Source organism: Zootermopsis nevadensis, unplaced genomic scaffold (assembly GCF_977971745.1).
Source record: "Zootermopsis nevadensis isolate Lab colony 2312 unplaced genomic scaffold, Znev_1.0 Znev_ptg000029l, whole genome shotgun sequence".
Taxonomy (NCBI): domain Eukaryota; kingdom Metazoa; phylum Arthropoda; class Insecta; order Blattodea; family Termopsidae; genus Zootermopsis; species Zootermopsis nevadensis.
In genome coordinates, this window is record NW_028259161.1 from 1,065,632 (window position 1) to 1,077,845 (window position 12,214).

At 40.0% G+C, this 12,214-nt stretch overlaps 3 protein-coding genes across 18 annotated transcripts in view; 2 read left to right on the plus strand and 1 right to left on the minus strand.

The window, feature by feature from the left end:
• Positions 1–3,818, minus strand: part of brp (ELKS/RAB6-interacting/CAST family member bruchpilot) — a 114,488-nt gene extending 110,670 nt beyond the window's left edge. For all 16 annotated transcript variants that reach the window (XR_015537724.1, XR_015537721.1, XR_015537716.1 and 13 more), the window contains exons 1-2: positions 3,716–3,818; positions 1,004–2,231 (exon numbers count right to left, since the gene is read on the minus strand). Coding sequence is in view for 4 of the 16 variants with exons in the window: in XM_087358261.1 (XP_087214387.1) it covers positions 1,004–1,801 (798 nt within the window). In the remaining 12 variants the exon portion in view is untranslated. The remainder of the gene's footprint in view (positions 1–1,003; positions 2,232–3,715) is intronic.
• A 266-nt stretch (positions 3,819–4,084) lies between these two features.
• On the plus strand, positions 4,085–8,638 carry Aprt (adenine phosphoribosyltransferase). The gene is made up of 4 exons (XM_022080510.2): positions 4,085–4,224; positions 4,368–4,608; positions 5,337–5,415; positions 6,159–8,638. The coding sequence occupies exons 1-4, from the start codon at positions 4,139–4,141 to the stop codon at positions 6,293–6,295; spliced, it is 543 nt and encodes a 180-aa protein (XP_021936202.1). The 5' UTR covers positions 4,085–4,138; the 3' UTR covers positions 6,296–8,638.
• A 921-nt stretch (positions 8,639–9,559) lies between these two features.
• The window catches only part of LOC110837355 (uncharacterized), a 75,709-nt gene continuing 73,054 nt past the window's right edge, over positions 9,560–12,214 (plus strand). The window contains exon 1 of the transcript XR_015537733.1: positions 9,560–9,702. The gene's annotated coding sequence lies outside the window, so the exon portion shown is untranslated. The remainder of the gene's footprint in view (positions 9,703–12,214) is intronic.

Genomic DNA, 12,214 nt, shown 5'->3' on the forward strand with positions numbered 1-12,214 from the left:
TTTGCAAGGAAAAGATAAAATCTCTTTCCCGCACGAGAAGACAGATGAAAACAGCACCCTCTTGTATGGCCAACACGACGGACACGACGAGAGTTTCTTTCAAAGAATGCTGCGATAAAGACCTCACGTTTCTCGTGTGTTGCTTCAAATTTTCAACATCTAAAAGCTTTTTAATAACCCTCATCAGCAACGGGAATCGAACATGTGAACACACAGAAAATTTAATTCCGCTCACACTATAAAAATACATTTTGTGGCCCTTATTATAACTGTCAATCTTCAGGCGTCACGTGAAAACAACGTCGTATGCTAATGGATCAAGGCAACAAAGCAGAAACAACCACCTGTCACCCTTTCAAATTACCAATGAAACCAAAATAATTACAAAATGACTTCAAATTAAATGTTAAAACAACGCATGGCTCAGCTCTTACGAAATGTGTACATAGGATAAAAATAGTAGGTATAAAATGTATTAATACATAAATTTTCAAAATAAAAATAAATTCTCGTCTTTATATCACTTAATTGGCAATGATCTTCCTGAATGTTCTGTTCATTTGTGCAGTTTTTCGGGAAGGAAATCGTCATTATTTCGATATGTAAGTTTGGAATTAATTCCTAAGCTGTTTAACACGTAGTATCAACTACTCCAGTCTACAGATGGTGAAGCAGAATCGAGGCACCTCCATAAACAGATTAGAGTACAAAGGAACATCCTGGAGCGTACGCATTTTTGTTCTACGGAAAGATTTTGTTTTTCAATTTTATCTTCTCAGATCAATTAATACAAATACATTACAATCTACTCTTTAGTTATGGCAAAAACTAATCCTTTCACTAAAATCCAAATCAGTCACCTTAACCGCCTTTCCGCCCGTAAAAACGCCTGCTTCGACTTCTGAGCTGAGACCTGGTTTTAGTTATTGCCCCCCAGAAAAAAGAAATAATAGACCAAAAAACGTCTATTTTTCGAGAACAAACGGCAGTTGATCGGCCATACCTGGTTCTCTGAATTCAGTAGCTTCAGTTGGTCGTTGATGAGGCTGTACTTGGCGGACTCCTCCTTGCGCAGGGCTCGTTCCTTCTTGAGCTCGGGGCTCCAGAAGGTCTTGATGCTGTGCATGCTGGAACCCAGCTTCTGGTTGGTGAGTTCCAGCTCCTTCTTGAAGTTCGCGAGTTCGCGTTGCAGGTCGTTGTTTTTCGCCTGCAGCTCGTCGATGTACATGCCACTTGTGTCCCTCACTCCTGACGCCATCATATGCGGGTTGGGCGACTGTCTCGCCGACCTGGAGCCGTACAGCTCATCCTCCAGAAACCTGTCACCGCGCCCCGCACTGCGGTCCAAGGATCGTTCCCGTGGCTCTCTGATGGGCATGAACTCGCGATCATGCCCTTCCCCCATCATGCCGGGGGCTCGATCCAAGGACTGGTAGCGCGTGGACATGGGGTTCGTGGTGCTCATGGCGGGCCGGTTGGCACTTCGCGACCGGTGGTGTCCGCCACCTGTCCCTGTGGAGCGCCCCCGTTCGTCCATCATTACAGGGCTCCCTAGATCGTCCTCGCGCCCGTAGTATGGGGACCCCATATGACCGTACGAAGGATAAGCGGCATGCTGGTCCGGGGAGGTGTTGCCAGAGCGGCTGGGTCTTCCGCCCTTGCGGCCGAGCGGACTGGGGTAACTGCGAGACGGGGATCGGTCCACGGTCGGCAACTCCCCGACTCCTCGCCTGCTACTACGGGGCGACCGGTTCCCGCCTGCACTGCTCAGATTGGGGGCCCCGTACTGATCGCGGGACATCTTCCTCCCTCGCCACACGCCACCATTATACACTGCTATGCCACCGTTTCTTCACGGGGGATATCACATCACTGGACACACACACACGGAGCACTCACCGTACCCTGCCAGCCAGCTCCCAGCTGCTAGCTGATCAATGAAGGCCCCTCGTACTCCAACATGGCACGCTCACTTTTAGCAGCTCTTTATTTTAGCGTCGACGCACTACCTCCAACTGATGCAAGGTCTTTGTCATTAACATTAAATCGTGCGCGCTCGCTGCACGCTCGTCAGCTGTCAGCCTGCTGCTCCAAATTCACAATATCACGTAATTTTTGGGCCTCAGGGCACATGCTCACAAGCGAGTACGCTACAAGCCACGAGCAGCCATTCATTTCATCTGCTTATGGCCACATTTCACGAACGGGATGGCGCGAACTAACGTAACAACCTGAAAGAAAATAAAAAGAGAAATTCTAATCTGCCTTCTTTGCGGTATGAGCGGAAAGCAAATTGGTGCTTCATTCTTAGGTACACTCTGAAGTATGGTTACTCAGCTTTCAATTTTCCAATCACAACAAGCAAAAGGTAGAATTGTTCAATGAAAAAACTACAATCACGTTAAACAATGATATTTATTCGCAACGTGGTCTCAGTTCATAAATTCAACGTACAGGTCTCTCGAATTCAATGTGAATAACTTCTACAATTTTAGTATTTCCTTCTTAAATAAATGGCCTTCTGAGCTACTCGGGGTAGGCAAATTAGAAATGATGCGATGACATTCGACAGAGTGCAGCACTACCGCAGACAAGCAACTTCACGTCCCGCCATCTATCGACAGAATTTAGAACCGTTATAGAAATTTAAACTTGTCGTCGTTCCAGGATAGCATTCCGCTCAAATGTTTTTGTGAAAACATGCGGCAAAAACATATCTTACTGTTGGTCTTTACCGTGCGAACTTGTAGGCAAATACAAACGTTTTGACGAATGAGACAGGACCAGAGCACAGCATTCAACTTTTATTAATTTTACAACAAGCTACGAATAGAACTGCCTCATTTTCAGTTATGACTTTCGTAAAACGCTAATGTGTCAAAGCTCGGGCTAATTATGTTATAGAACGAAAGCTCAACGCACGGAAACGGGCATGTAGCTCGCGAAGTCTTTTAGGCTTGCAGCATCCAAAATGTGTCTTGTATTCACACAAATCTCACCAAATCTTTTATGTACTTCCACAGATGAAATGCATCCAGGGGGTTGAGGTCAGAGATCAGGTTGGCCAATGCTACATATCACCACGACCGATCCGTCTACAAAAGAAGCAATAATTGGGGATGTTTTTACTGCACGGCTGAAATGTGGAACGCTTTTTCTCTCCTACTATGCAATGTATAAAATACGACTGCGTTTGTACCTTCAACACGACGGACCGCCTCCCTGGAGGTCCTCCTTTAGTCGGAGGTAAATCGCAGATTCGTATTACATTAATACTTCTCGCTTGTTGGGGAAGCCGCTGGATTGAAGCTATCCCAATCGAGATTTTCGTATTCTTCCTCAGCGAATCTCTCAAGCCAATTAAGGGTAGTGCCTTCATGTAAACCATGACCGATACGATCACACTGATTTTCATCATTAACAATTCTTAGCAATATGCTGCAACATCTCAGTTCTTGATACAGTGTCAGTAATATACAAATGAACAACAAGCAGTGTTCGCAGAGCCGTGTAAGATATCTTCAATATTCTACTGAAATTGTTAGCAGATAACGATGATTGTCTTCTGGGTTGATACGGCGTTTTAGAGGTGCCTGCTGCCTCCATCATCACGGAAGCAGCAGCCCCGTAGTTATTCAAATACTTGCCGCCATGAAAATCCTGTTTGAGGGTGTACACTGCACTCTGGCGATGTGAAATAGAGATTGTTTCTTACATGATTGCTGACGAATTATCTTCGTTTCGTGGTCCGTTGATAGAAAGCTGGTTCTGGAGAGTTGTGTTGAGCCTCACAATTGGTTTGGCAGTTCTTTACTGGATTAAAATAAGCTCCGTCTTCATTTGATATCTCTGTGAGAAGAAATATATGATCCTCAGGGAATTAAACTTTGAGCCAAAACGGGTTTCTTTCATAGTCGGCTATTCCTGGTCGGTAAGCCTTGTATTTGGGGTAAACTTTGACTAAAAAATAACATGAATTGTTATCGAAGGATCTGCGGTATGGCGAGATAAAAGGAAAGGTGGTGGAAGACAATAAAACCGTTAAGAAATGTACCAGTAGTTTCTAATTAATTATCAGTGCATGGTGCCATGAAATAAAGCAATTACGGCACTAATTCGTGTTCTTACGTCAATAACAATGGAAGAACATAAGGAGAAGCTAGAGTTCGTTAAGAATCACATCGACAGTTATCCAGACTTTCCAAAGCCTGGAATATTATTCAGGTAGGAACTCGGATCATATTTTAATTTATATTCACTGCATTGTAAATGATTTTTTTTAAATATGGTTAGATAGATTTGTTATTACAGCCACAGTAATACATAGCATAAGATTACATCCTAACAAATTACCATGTGATTTTCAGGGACCTGTTTTCAGTGCTGAGAAATCCGAGAGCATTCCATGCATTGCAAGATGTAATGATTGAGCATGTGTCGTCGCAGTTGACACCAAAGCCTGAAGTTATAGTAGCCCTGGATTCAAGAGGCTTCTTACTTGGGCCACTACTAGCACTTCATTTTCATATACCATTCATTCCAATAAGAAAAAGGGGAAAACTCCCAGGAGATGTAACTCGGGTCTCTTTTGCCCTCGAATATGGCACAGTGAGTTCAAGCAGTTAATTACTGTTTTATCTTATAATTATCCAGTTTTATGGATTCAATACATGATACCAAGTTAGCTGTTCATACACAGACACCTTAGATAAAATAAGAAGGTTTGCTATCCTGTTTTAAGTCAATAATATATATGAAAATCATGAATACAGAGGAAGTTAAGTACCTTTCTGATGCAGACTTACATTTTTTTATCTTTCTAGCTGTAATGCCCATTATAAATATCATGTCCAAGAGAATACAAAACTATGAACTTTGCCTAAAATAGTTGCATCGACATTTTTGCACTCAGCAGGTACACTTTGTTGTTTACAGGACCTGAAATTACTTTCATACACACATATACAAAGGGTTAAAACTGTTATTCCTAAGCTTATTCAAGGAAATGTATGAAGCATTTTCACCTAGTGATAATGAGTCTGACTTATATTTGGGAGTCTATGCTTTGATTATGATATGGGGCAAGAGCCATCCCAGAAGAGACATTTTGCAGTTTTTATGTCATTCCAGGTGGATACTGGGAGAGTACCTTTAATCAGACTGTGTTATTATCATACCTAGTCCATACCATTTCATTACAAGTGGAGTGCATTATAAATTAATCCAAATACAAGGTCAGAGTAGTTTAAAGTTCTTCTAAATTCTGTAATTTAAAAAATTTACTGGTTTTTTATATTTGCTAACTCATACTTTTGTTGTTTATCTTTATTCAACAGGACATATTTGAAATTCAGTCTTTGAGTCTTGGCAGTGGTCAGAATGTTCTCATAGTAGATGATTTGTTAGCAACAGGAGGTAAGTGTAGATAGGAATATAGCATGAATGCTTACTTAGTCTTTAATGGCGCTGCATCTGAAGTATATCAAAACATTACTCATGGAAAGTATGTAAGGTGCTGTGTTTAAGTCGGATTTGTGTGTAGTGTAATGAAGGATGAAAAAAAAAAGTTTTTGGAAGCCCTTATCCTAATGTGGAATGATCCACGAGATTTTGATATTGTTAATCAGTTCATTCTGTCTCTTTTAAAATCATATAGGCCTCTATATATAAAACAATCATACTGCTACAACTGCTTTTGTATAAATTAGAAATATTTGAAAATTAAGTCCTCTGGAAAATACTTTGGCCTAGGGAGGCTGAAGAAATTGAACAATGTTATATATAGAGGTTCAGATTTGTACGTGGAACGTTATTAGGGTCTTGAAGTTATGATGGGTGACACGCATCTTCTATATAGGAGGCAAAAAAATTGTAGAGAATATTCTCAGAGTAACTTTAAAGGATGAAGAAGATGGAAGGATAAGTCATTCTTTGAAAACAAATAGACGAGGTGTCAGCAGAGTAGGTTTTAGGGTGTACCGGTGTATTAATATTACTAACACACAAAAATTGTTGTACTACTCGTAAGGATGTAGCCTTTTATCATGTCTTCCTTGAAATGTATTAGCAAATTCTTACCATAACTTACAGGCCACAAGTTGGCTGCAGTACATTTTTCTGCTGTGGAAAACAGTAGCTTCAAAACCCTTCCATTGCAGGTTCATTGAATGCTGCATGTCAGTTGGTGAATCAGCTTCAAGCTACAGTTCTGGAGTGCCTTGTCATCATGGAGTTGGTGTACTTAAAAGGAAGAGACAATGTGAAAGCACCAGTACATTCCCTCATACAGTTCTGAAGATATTGCATGTAATAGCAAAAATGTTAATGTAATACTGTTGGTTTCTATACTGATATAGTTTAAACTGCAGAACGGGGTTTATAACCATGGATTTAAGTAACATTTTAAGTTCTTTACACAGGTGCATAAGATTAGTACATAATAATGCGTGTTAGTCTGTTCATGAACCCAAATGAATGTTTGATAACAAAAGTATTCAACCAACTTTGTCAAACCTGGTATTTGGATGATTTAATTTCAGTTTATATTGGACAAATATAAACCACTACCTTCCATCATATAAAACTTATATTTCTCAAAATCAGAATATCCAGTAATTCTATTCTAAACATGAAATAAATCTCATTGAGTTTAGCAACTTTATTAAAACATCCTTTCCATTCAGTATGATATCTGTAGCGAGATTTAGTTTCACAACGCTAAATTGGTGTCTGCAGTACGCCATCATCAAGGCCATTGAAGTGTGCAAAATTCAAAAGACTGCATTGGAAAATTGTCCATACACCAAATTCAAGTACGCTATTCCAATCTCCCTTTTGTTTAGATAAGAGATTGAGAGGGTAAAGTCATGTCAGATCAAGGAGATTTTGGTATGGAAACTGGAAAGTGTTGGAGGATATTGTTAAAATGACAGGATTTTATGATAGCAGAGGTGAACCTTCAGTTTCTCAGAGTGTATATCAAAAATATTTATAACTACAACTGTTCACAGTGTCATTAGGACTATTAAACAGATGTTGATATTTTAGAGGACATGCAAAAAAAGAATGGGAAATCTAATGTTTATATTAAATTTTTGTTGTAAAAAGTAATGGAAAGAGACCAAATGGCAGAGAACGACATAGATTTGAGCAAATGTTAAACTGGAACTAATGGAAATCAGTTTTTAAGTGTGAGTTCAGGACAGGGTCCAATTCCTGGTTCTTATGACGACAATCTTTATGTACAAGATGTATGTGGAATTTCATGAGGAATATAAGGTACCAATTGCTCATAAAATACCTGTACCAAAGTATTTTATTTGGGCATTGCCCATTTTTTACATAAGCAGTTACATGATGTTGAACAGAGGCTGAATTTGTCTCAGTCTTCCAGTATGAAGTAAGTATACGTACTCTGTGTGATCCGTTACATAAAAATAGTCCATAACACTGAAGGTGTTTGAGAACGGGTGAACATAGTACTAGCGGGTTTGGAGGCAACTGTAGAATGAGGGTCTTCATAATTTAGGATGAACAAATCTATCAGGATAAGATGATCATGTGACATACTTGAGAGAGATGAGAAATGAGTACAGAATTTTAGGAAAGGGAGGGTAATATTAAACTGAATGTTAAAGAGATAGGATGTGATCTTAAAGACTTGATTTGTGTGGCTGAGGAAAAGGAAGTGTGTCAGACTGTTACATGTACAGTAATGGAACTCTACATTTCAAAAAAGGTGGGAATTACTTTCTTCACCATTTTCACTGCTGTAAGTTTCTCAAGGAGCATTTTGCCCTTTGAAGTTGGCTGTCCTGGATCTGATAAATAGAGGTGGAACTTGCCATTATGATATTGCTAATACAACTAAGCCTGCAGAAAGGATTAGCTTTTTCTGATAGACTCGACAAAATAGGTATCCTTTCTTCAACACACAGCACAGTAGAAATGCTTTAAAGGAAGCTGAATAATGAGATCAGCTGGGTTGTTATTGTACATTCCACACACCAGTCACTCAGGTATTTTCACTAAAACCTCTGTCTAACACACCCATGAACCATCCCAGAAGTAGTGAAAGAACAAAATGAACTCAGTATCAACAAAATTGTGTGTACAGTAACTGAATATTTTGTTACAGGCTATCTAGAGCAAGATATTATTTAAATGTAACTGTGAAAACATTATGACAACTGTGACAGCATAATAGCGTGTCCTGCAGGAACACATACATATATATATAACAGAATTGGAAGCTTTGTGTTCCATAGTATATCAGCTTTCATGCCATACATTACTGATCACTCCCCAAAGAAATATATAAAAAGGAAAGATACAGAGTGTTAAGAGTGCATTCTGATCTCCACTTCAGAGCTCATAGTATGTCAAAGTTTGTCCACCCCAACTTATATGTTAGTAGAGTAAGACTGATGAAACAAGAATTCAGGGTAAATGCAGGCAGTGTGACAAAATGATGGCTATTTGATTACATTCCAGTCATTTGTTTTTATTCTGTATGCACGGTCGGGATTGACAAGTATATTTGTCTACTTGCCTGTGAGCAGTGGCAGATTATTCAGTGTTGTATTTATGTCAATTTCACATTTTCTAGTAATAAATACAATCCATTGGTGATTGAAAATTTTTGTTGGTAAACAAAGCCTGTGATTTGTACCCCCTCCCCTTCCAGTCCTTTTAGCATTATGGGTACCTTTCCATTTCCAACCTAAAAGGTCATTACCATGTTAACAAGAGCCAGATGAATCTAGTCCACACCCCCAAACTCCATTTGCTGTGTAGTCTGGTAGAAATTACCAACATTTCAGAGGTGCTTGTTGCCTCCATCATCAGGGCAATGAGTGGCAGTTTATATCACAAACAAAAAATTATATAAAATTAACGCACGCACAAGGACAATTTTTTCTCAACTTGAATACTACAAAGATGAGTCTTCTGACTTGTTGCTCCACATAATCTGGTATAAGTTTACTAATATTTCAGGGGGGATGAATGGCATAGCCCAGGTACAGCACATTTTTCCTCTGCCCTCTGCGTCCAGACCGGCTCTGGAGACCATCCAGCCTCCTGTCCAATAGGTATCGGGTAAAACGCGGCCGGGGCGTGACGCTCACCACTCATCCCTATTGAGCTAGAATTTTGTGTTCAGTTATTACTAAAATGTCTGTAAACTAGCAAAATTTCAGGTCCAATTGAACTTGCCGGGGCTATGTGGGTGTGCGAATATCTTGAGTGAAGATGATTGGAAACATCACTGTCACCACGTGAAGACAATTATCAAGTCCAAATGAAGACAAATGTTATGGAGACGAAATGGACCAGGCGATGTCATTTGGAGATACAAAATCAGATTCTCAGCTAGCATATCCGCTGGATTAGGCTGCAAGTTAGCAGATAAAAATTCCAGATTTAAGAGAAAGGAAACAACAAACGACTAACAGTTGAAACGTATTTGTTAAACCGCTACGCTATGCGGAGTTAGAGCCAAATGTTTTTGATAAAGTCTATATGTTTCCCCACAACGTCCGCCCACACTGCCAAGGACAAAGCTTTCCGTGGGTGACACGAGGTGTTTGTAACGGTCAACGAGGATGAATTGTTCACACTGTACATCTTGCTCAGGGAAGAGGGACGTGCTTGTGCAAACTTTGTATTTGAATACCGGAAATATCTTCTTAGTTTATTGAGGTATGTAGCTTTCGTCAATCAGTTCAGTGGGAAGTAAATATGTTGATGAGCAATATAGAATCCAGCTGGGTATGGGCCTAGGCCCAAGGGCGGTGCCTGATCCTGGTAGCACAGCTAATGTATGGGTCTAGGCCAGGGGTCGGCAAACATTTTTTCTAAAGGGCCAAATAGTCAATATTTTAGGCTCTGCGGGCCAAGAGGCAAACCCGAGGATATTTATATAGGTAAGTCTACTTACGTAACAAGAAGAAACCAAGTTTTAACAAATTTATTGAACCAAATGTAACGTATAATAATAAGTAGACTACAATTGTTTGAAATACAGCTCTACTAATGAGAAGAATGGAAGTGCCTGTTATGAGATAACATTTCACCAAACTTAGGTTTAAATTCAGTACTCCCTATCATCAAAATTGATTGTAAATGTTCATCCGTTAATGCTGACCTGTATTGAGATTTTACATATTTCATCTTTGAAAATGTCTTTTCACACAGGTAGGTGCTTCCAAATACAGATATAAATCCCCGATCATATGATTTTAATTGACCGTAATCATCTCAAGGGTAATAACATGAGAATAGAATGTTACAGAACAGCGATACATATGGCAATGGAAACGCTGCGAATTATAAATGCGTGATGCCACAGCGAAGGCCGCAAAGCAGCGTGCGAATGGGAAGCTATAGGAGCGCCACATACGGTCTTTTTCTCAACTACTCAACTCGGCGCGTACTTTGAAATTTCAAAGAATTTAAATATGTAAAATCCGTTCTTAGCTCGCGGACCATACAAAAAGAAGCGGCGGGCCGGATTGGGCCAGCGGACCTTAGTTTGCCGACCCCTGGTCTAGGCCAAGTTCAGGCGTTACAAGTCAAACATATGGAATATTTCCGGCTTTCTCGAGCCATTATTGTTTCACATTGTGTGTGTATGTATGTAAGTAAGTAGGTAGTGAATTGGGTGGGCGCCTAACCGATGCACCGCGACCATTTATAATCTTTGTGCATCCCTGTTTACTTAATCTGCAAGCAGCCCGGTAACTTTCATGAAGTACAGCATTCTGCAGAGTAAGATTTTATAATTTTCTTCTCAGCTTATTGGTACCTATAATCAAGACCTCCCTATAGACCCAAGTCACATATCCAGTCCGTGGGTCATTGGGAGAGGTTACGTGTTTAACTCGGGAGACCTCGGCATTTTAGTACCCTGATCAGACCCTCCCAAGACTTGGGTAGTGCCACATACACCAGTTACTTTAAGTTCCTGTTATTACATAGGCTCTTTTTTATTTAAACACTTGGCCTATGCCATTTGAAGTATGTCTGTGGAACAATGTTTGCTGGGGTACCTCAATCAGTATAGTGACTGGCTATAGACTGGATGACCGATGTTCGATCCCTGTCAGGGGCAGAGGATTTTTCTTCCAGCCTGTGTGTCCAGACCGGCTCTGGGGTCTACCCAGCCTCCCATTTGATGGGTACTGGGGTCCTTTCTCCGGAGTAAAGCATGGCCAGGGCATGACGCTAATCACTCACCCCTACCTAGTTTCACAAAGAAGAAGTTACTAGTAGGAACCAGGGACCTCTGAAATGTTGGGTAAACTTCTACCAGACTACATGATGCTACAACCCAGCAGACAGCAATCTTCATACTTGGCACCATGAAAACCTCAAATCCTTCTTGGTTGTTGCTCAACCTCTGGAAACAAATTGCACCACCTTGATTTTCTTGGGGTTTGTAGCTGCCCACCTCCCAGAAATATTGTAGTTTGAGATAACACCTTACAACCTGGCAACTGGCATGTTTGTACTGTTTCTAAAATGCCAAAATAACCTGAGATGTTTTTAGAGTGTTGTAAATTAGTTAATTCAAGGATTACTGGCATTTATGCATTAAAGAAATGTACTAATCATGTGATAGGGCAGATTGTAAATTTTTGGGCTGGAATAAAAGGAAGTAGGGCTTAGATGGGGTACAGGTAACATATTAGAAGATAAACTTAAGGTTCGGGCTACGTAGGGCGTAATGGTTCCTCGAGTCAGGTAAAACTTAAAAATTTTGGCCAGTGCAGACATCTAGTGCAATGTAGAATCAACTGTTATAACTTCGTGCCAGAATAATCTTAAGCTTTTATGTAAAGTGAATATAAAAATTGTCAGAAGTAAAAGAAAGTTGACATGCCTTAACAGCTTTCTGAAATATTGTTCATTATAAAATTTAATAAAGAAATTGGGTTTTCCAATCTTGAGTTGTTTCATGTATAAGGAGGGATGGCTGGAGTAGTTTTTAATAGGCTTTCTGCAGGGTTGCGAAAACACCTAAAAGCGTGGCAGCATGAAGGTCTGTGTACAATCGTATGTGTCCACATTACTGCATATTCTCTCTCATTTTGTGTTCTTCAAATATGTTCTAAATTATCCATATTGCAATGAAATGAAAATGTTTGTCATTTAACAGATGTGCCAACAACAAACAAGTTTCCATCTTGTTTCAAAGAGAAAATGTATTTTT

What these genes read in the sequence shown, in the direction of transcription:
- Aprt (XM_022080510.2), top strand. Translation starts at nt 4,139, where the DNA reads ATGGAAGAACATAAGGAGAAGCTAGAGTTCGTTAAGAATCACATCGAC. An exon ending in AAGCCTGGAATATTATTCAG is followed by an intron (nt 4,225 to 4,367) that starts GTAGGAACTCGG and finishes TGTGATTTTCAG; the next exon opens with GGACCTGTTTTCAGTGCTGA. An exon ending in TTGCCCTCGAATATGGCACA is followed by an intron (nt 4,609 to 5,336) that starts GTGAGTTCAAGC and finishes TTTATTCAACAG; the next exon opens with GACATATTTGAAATTCAGTC.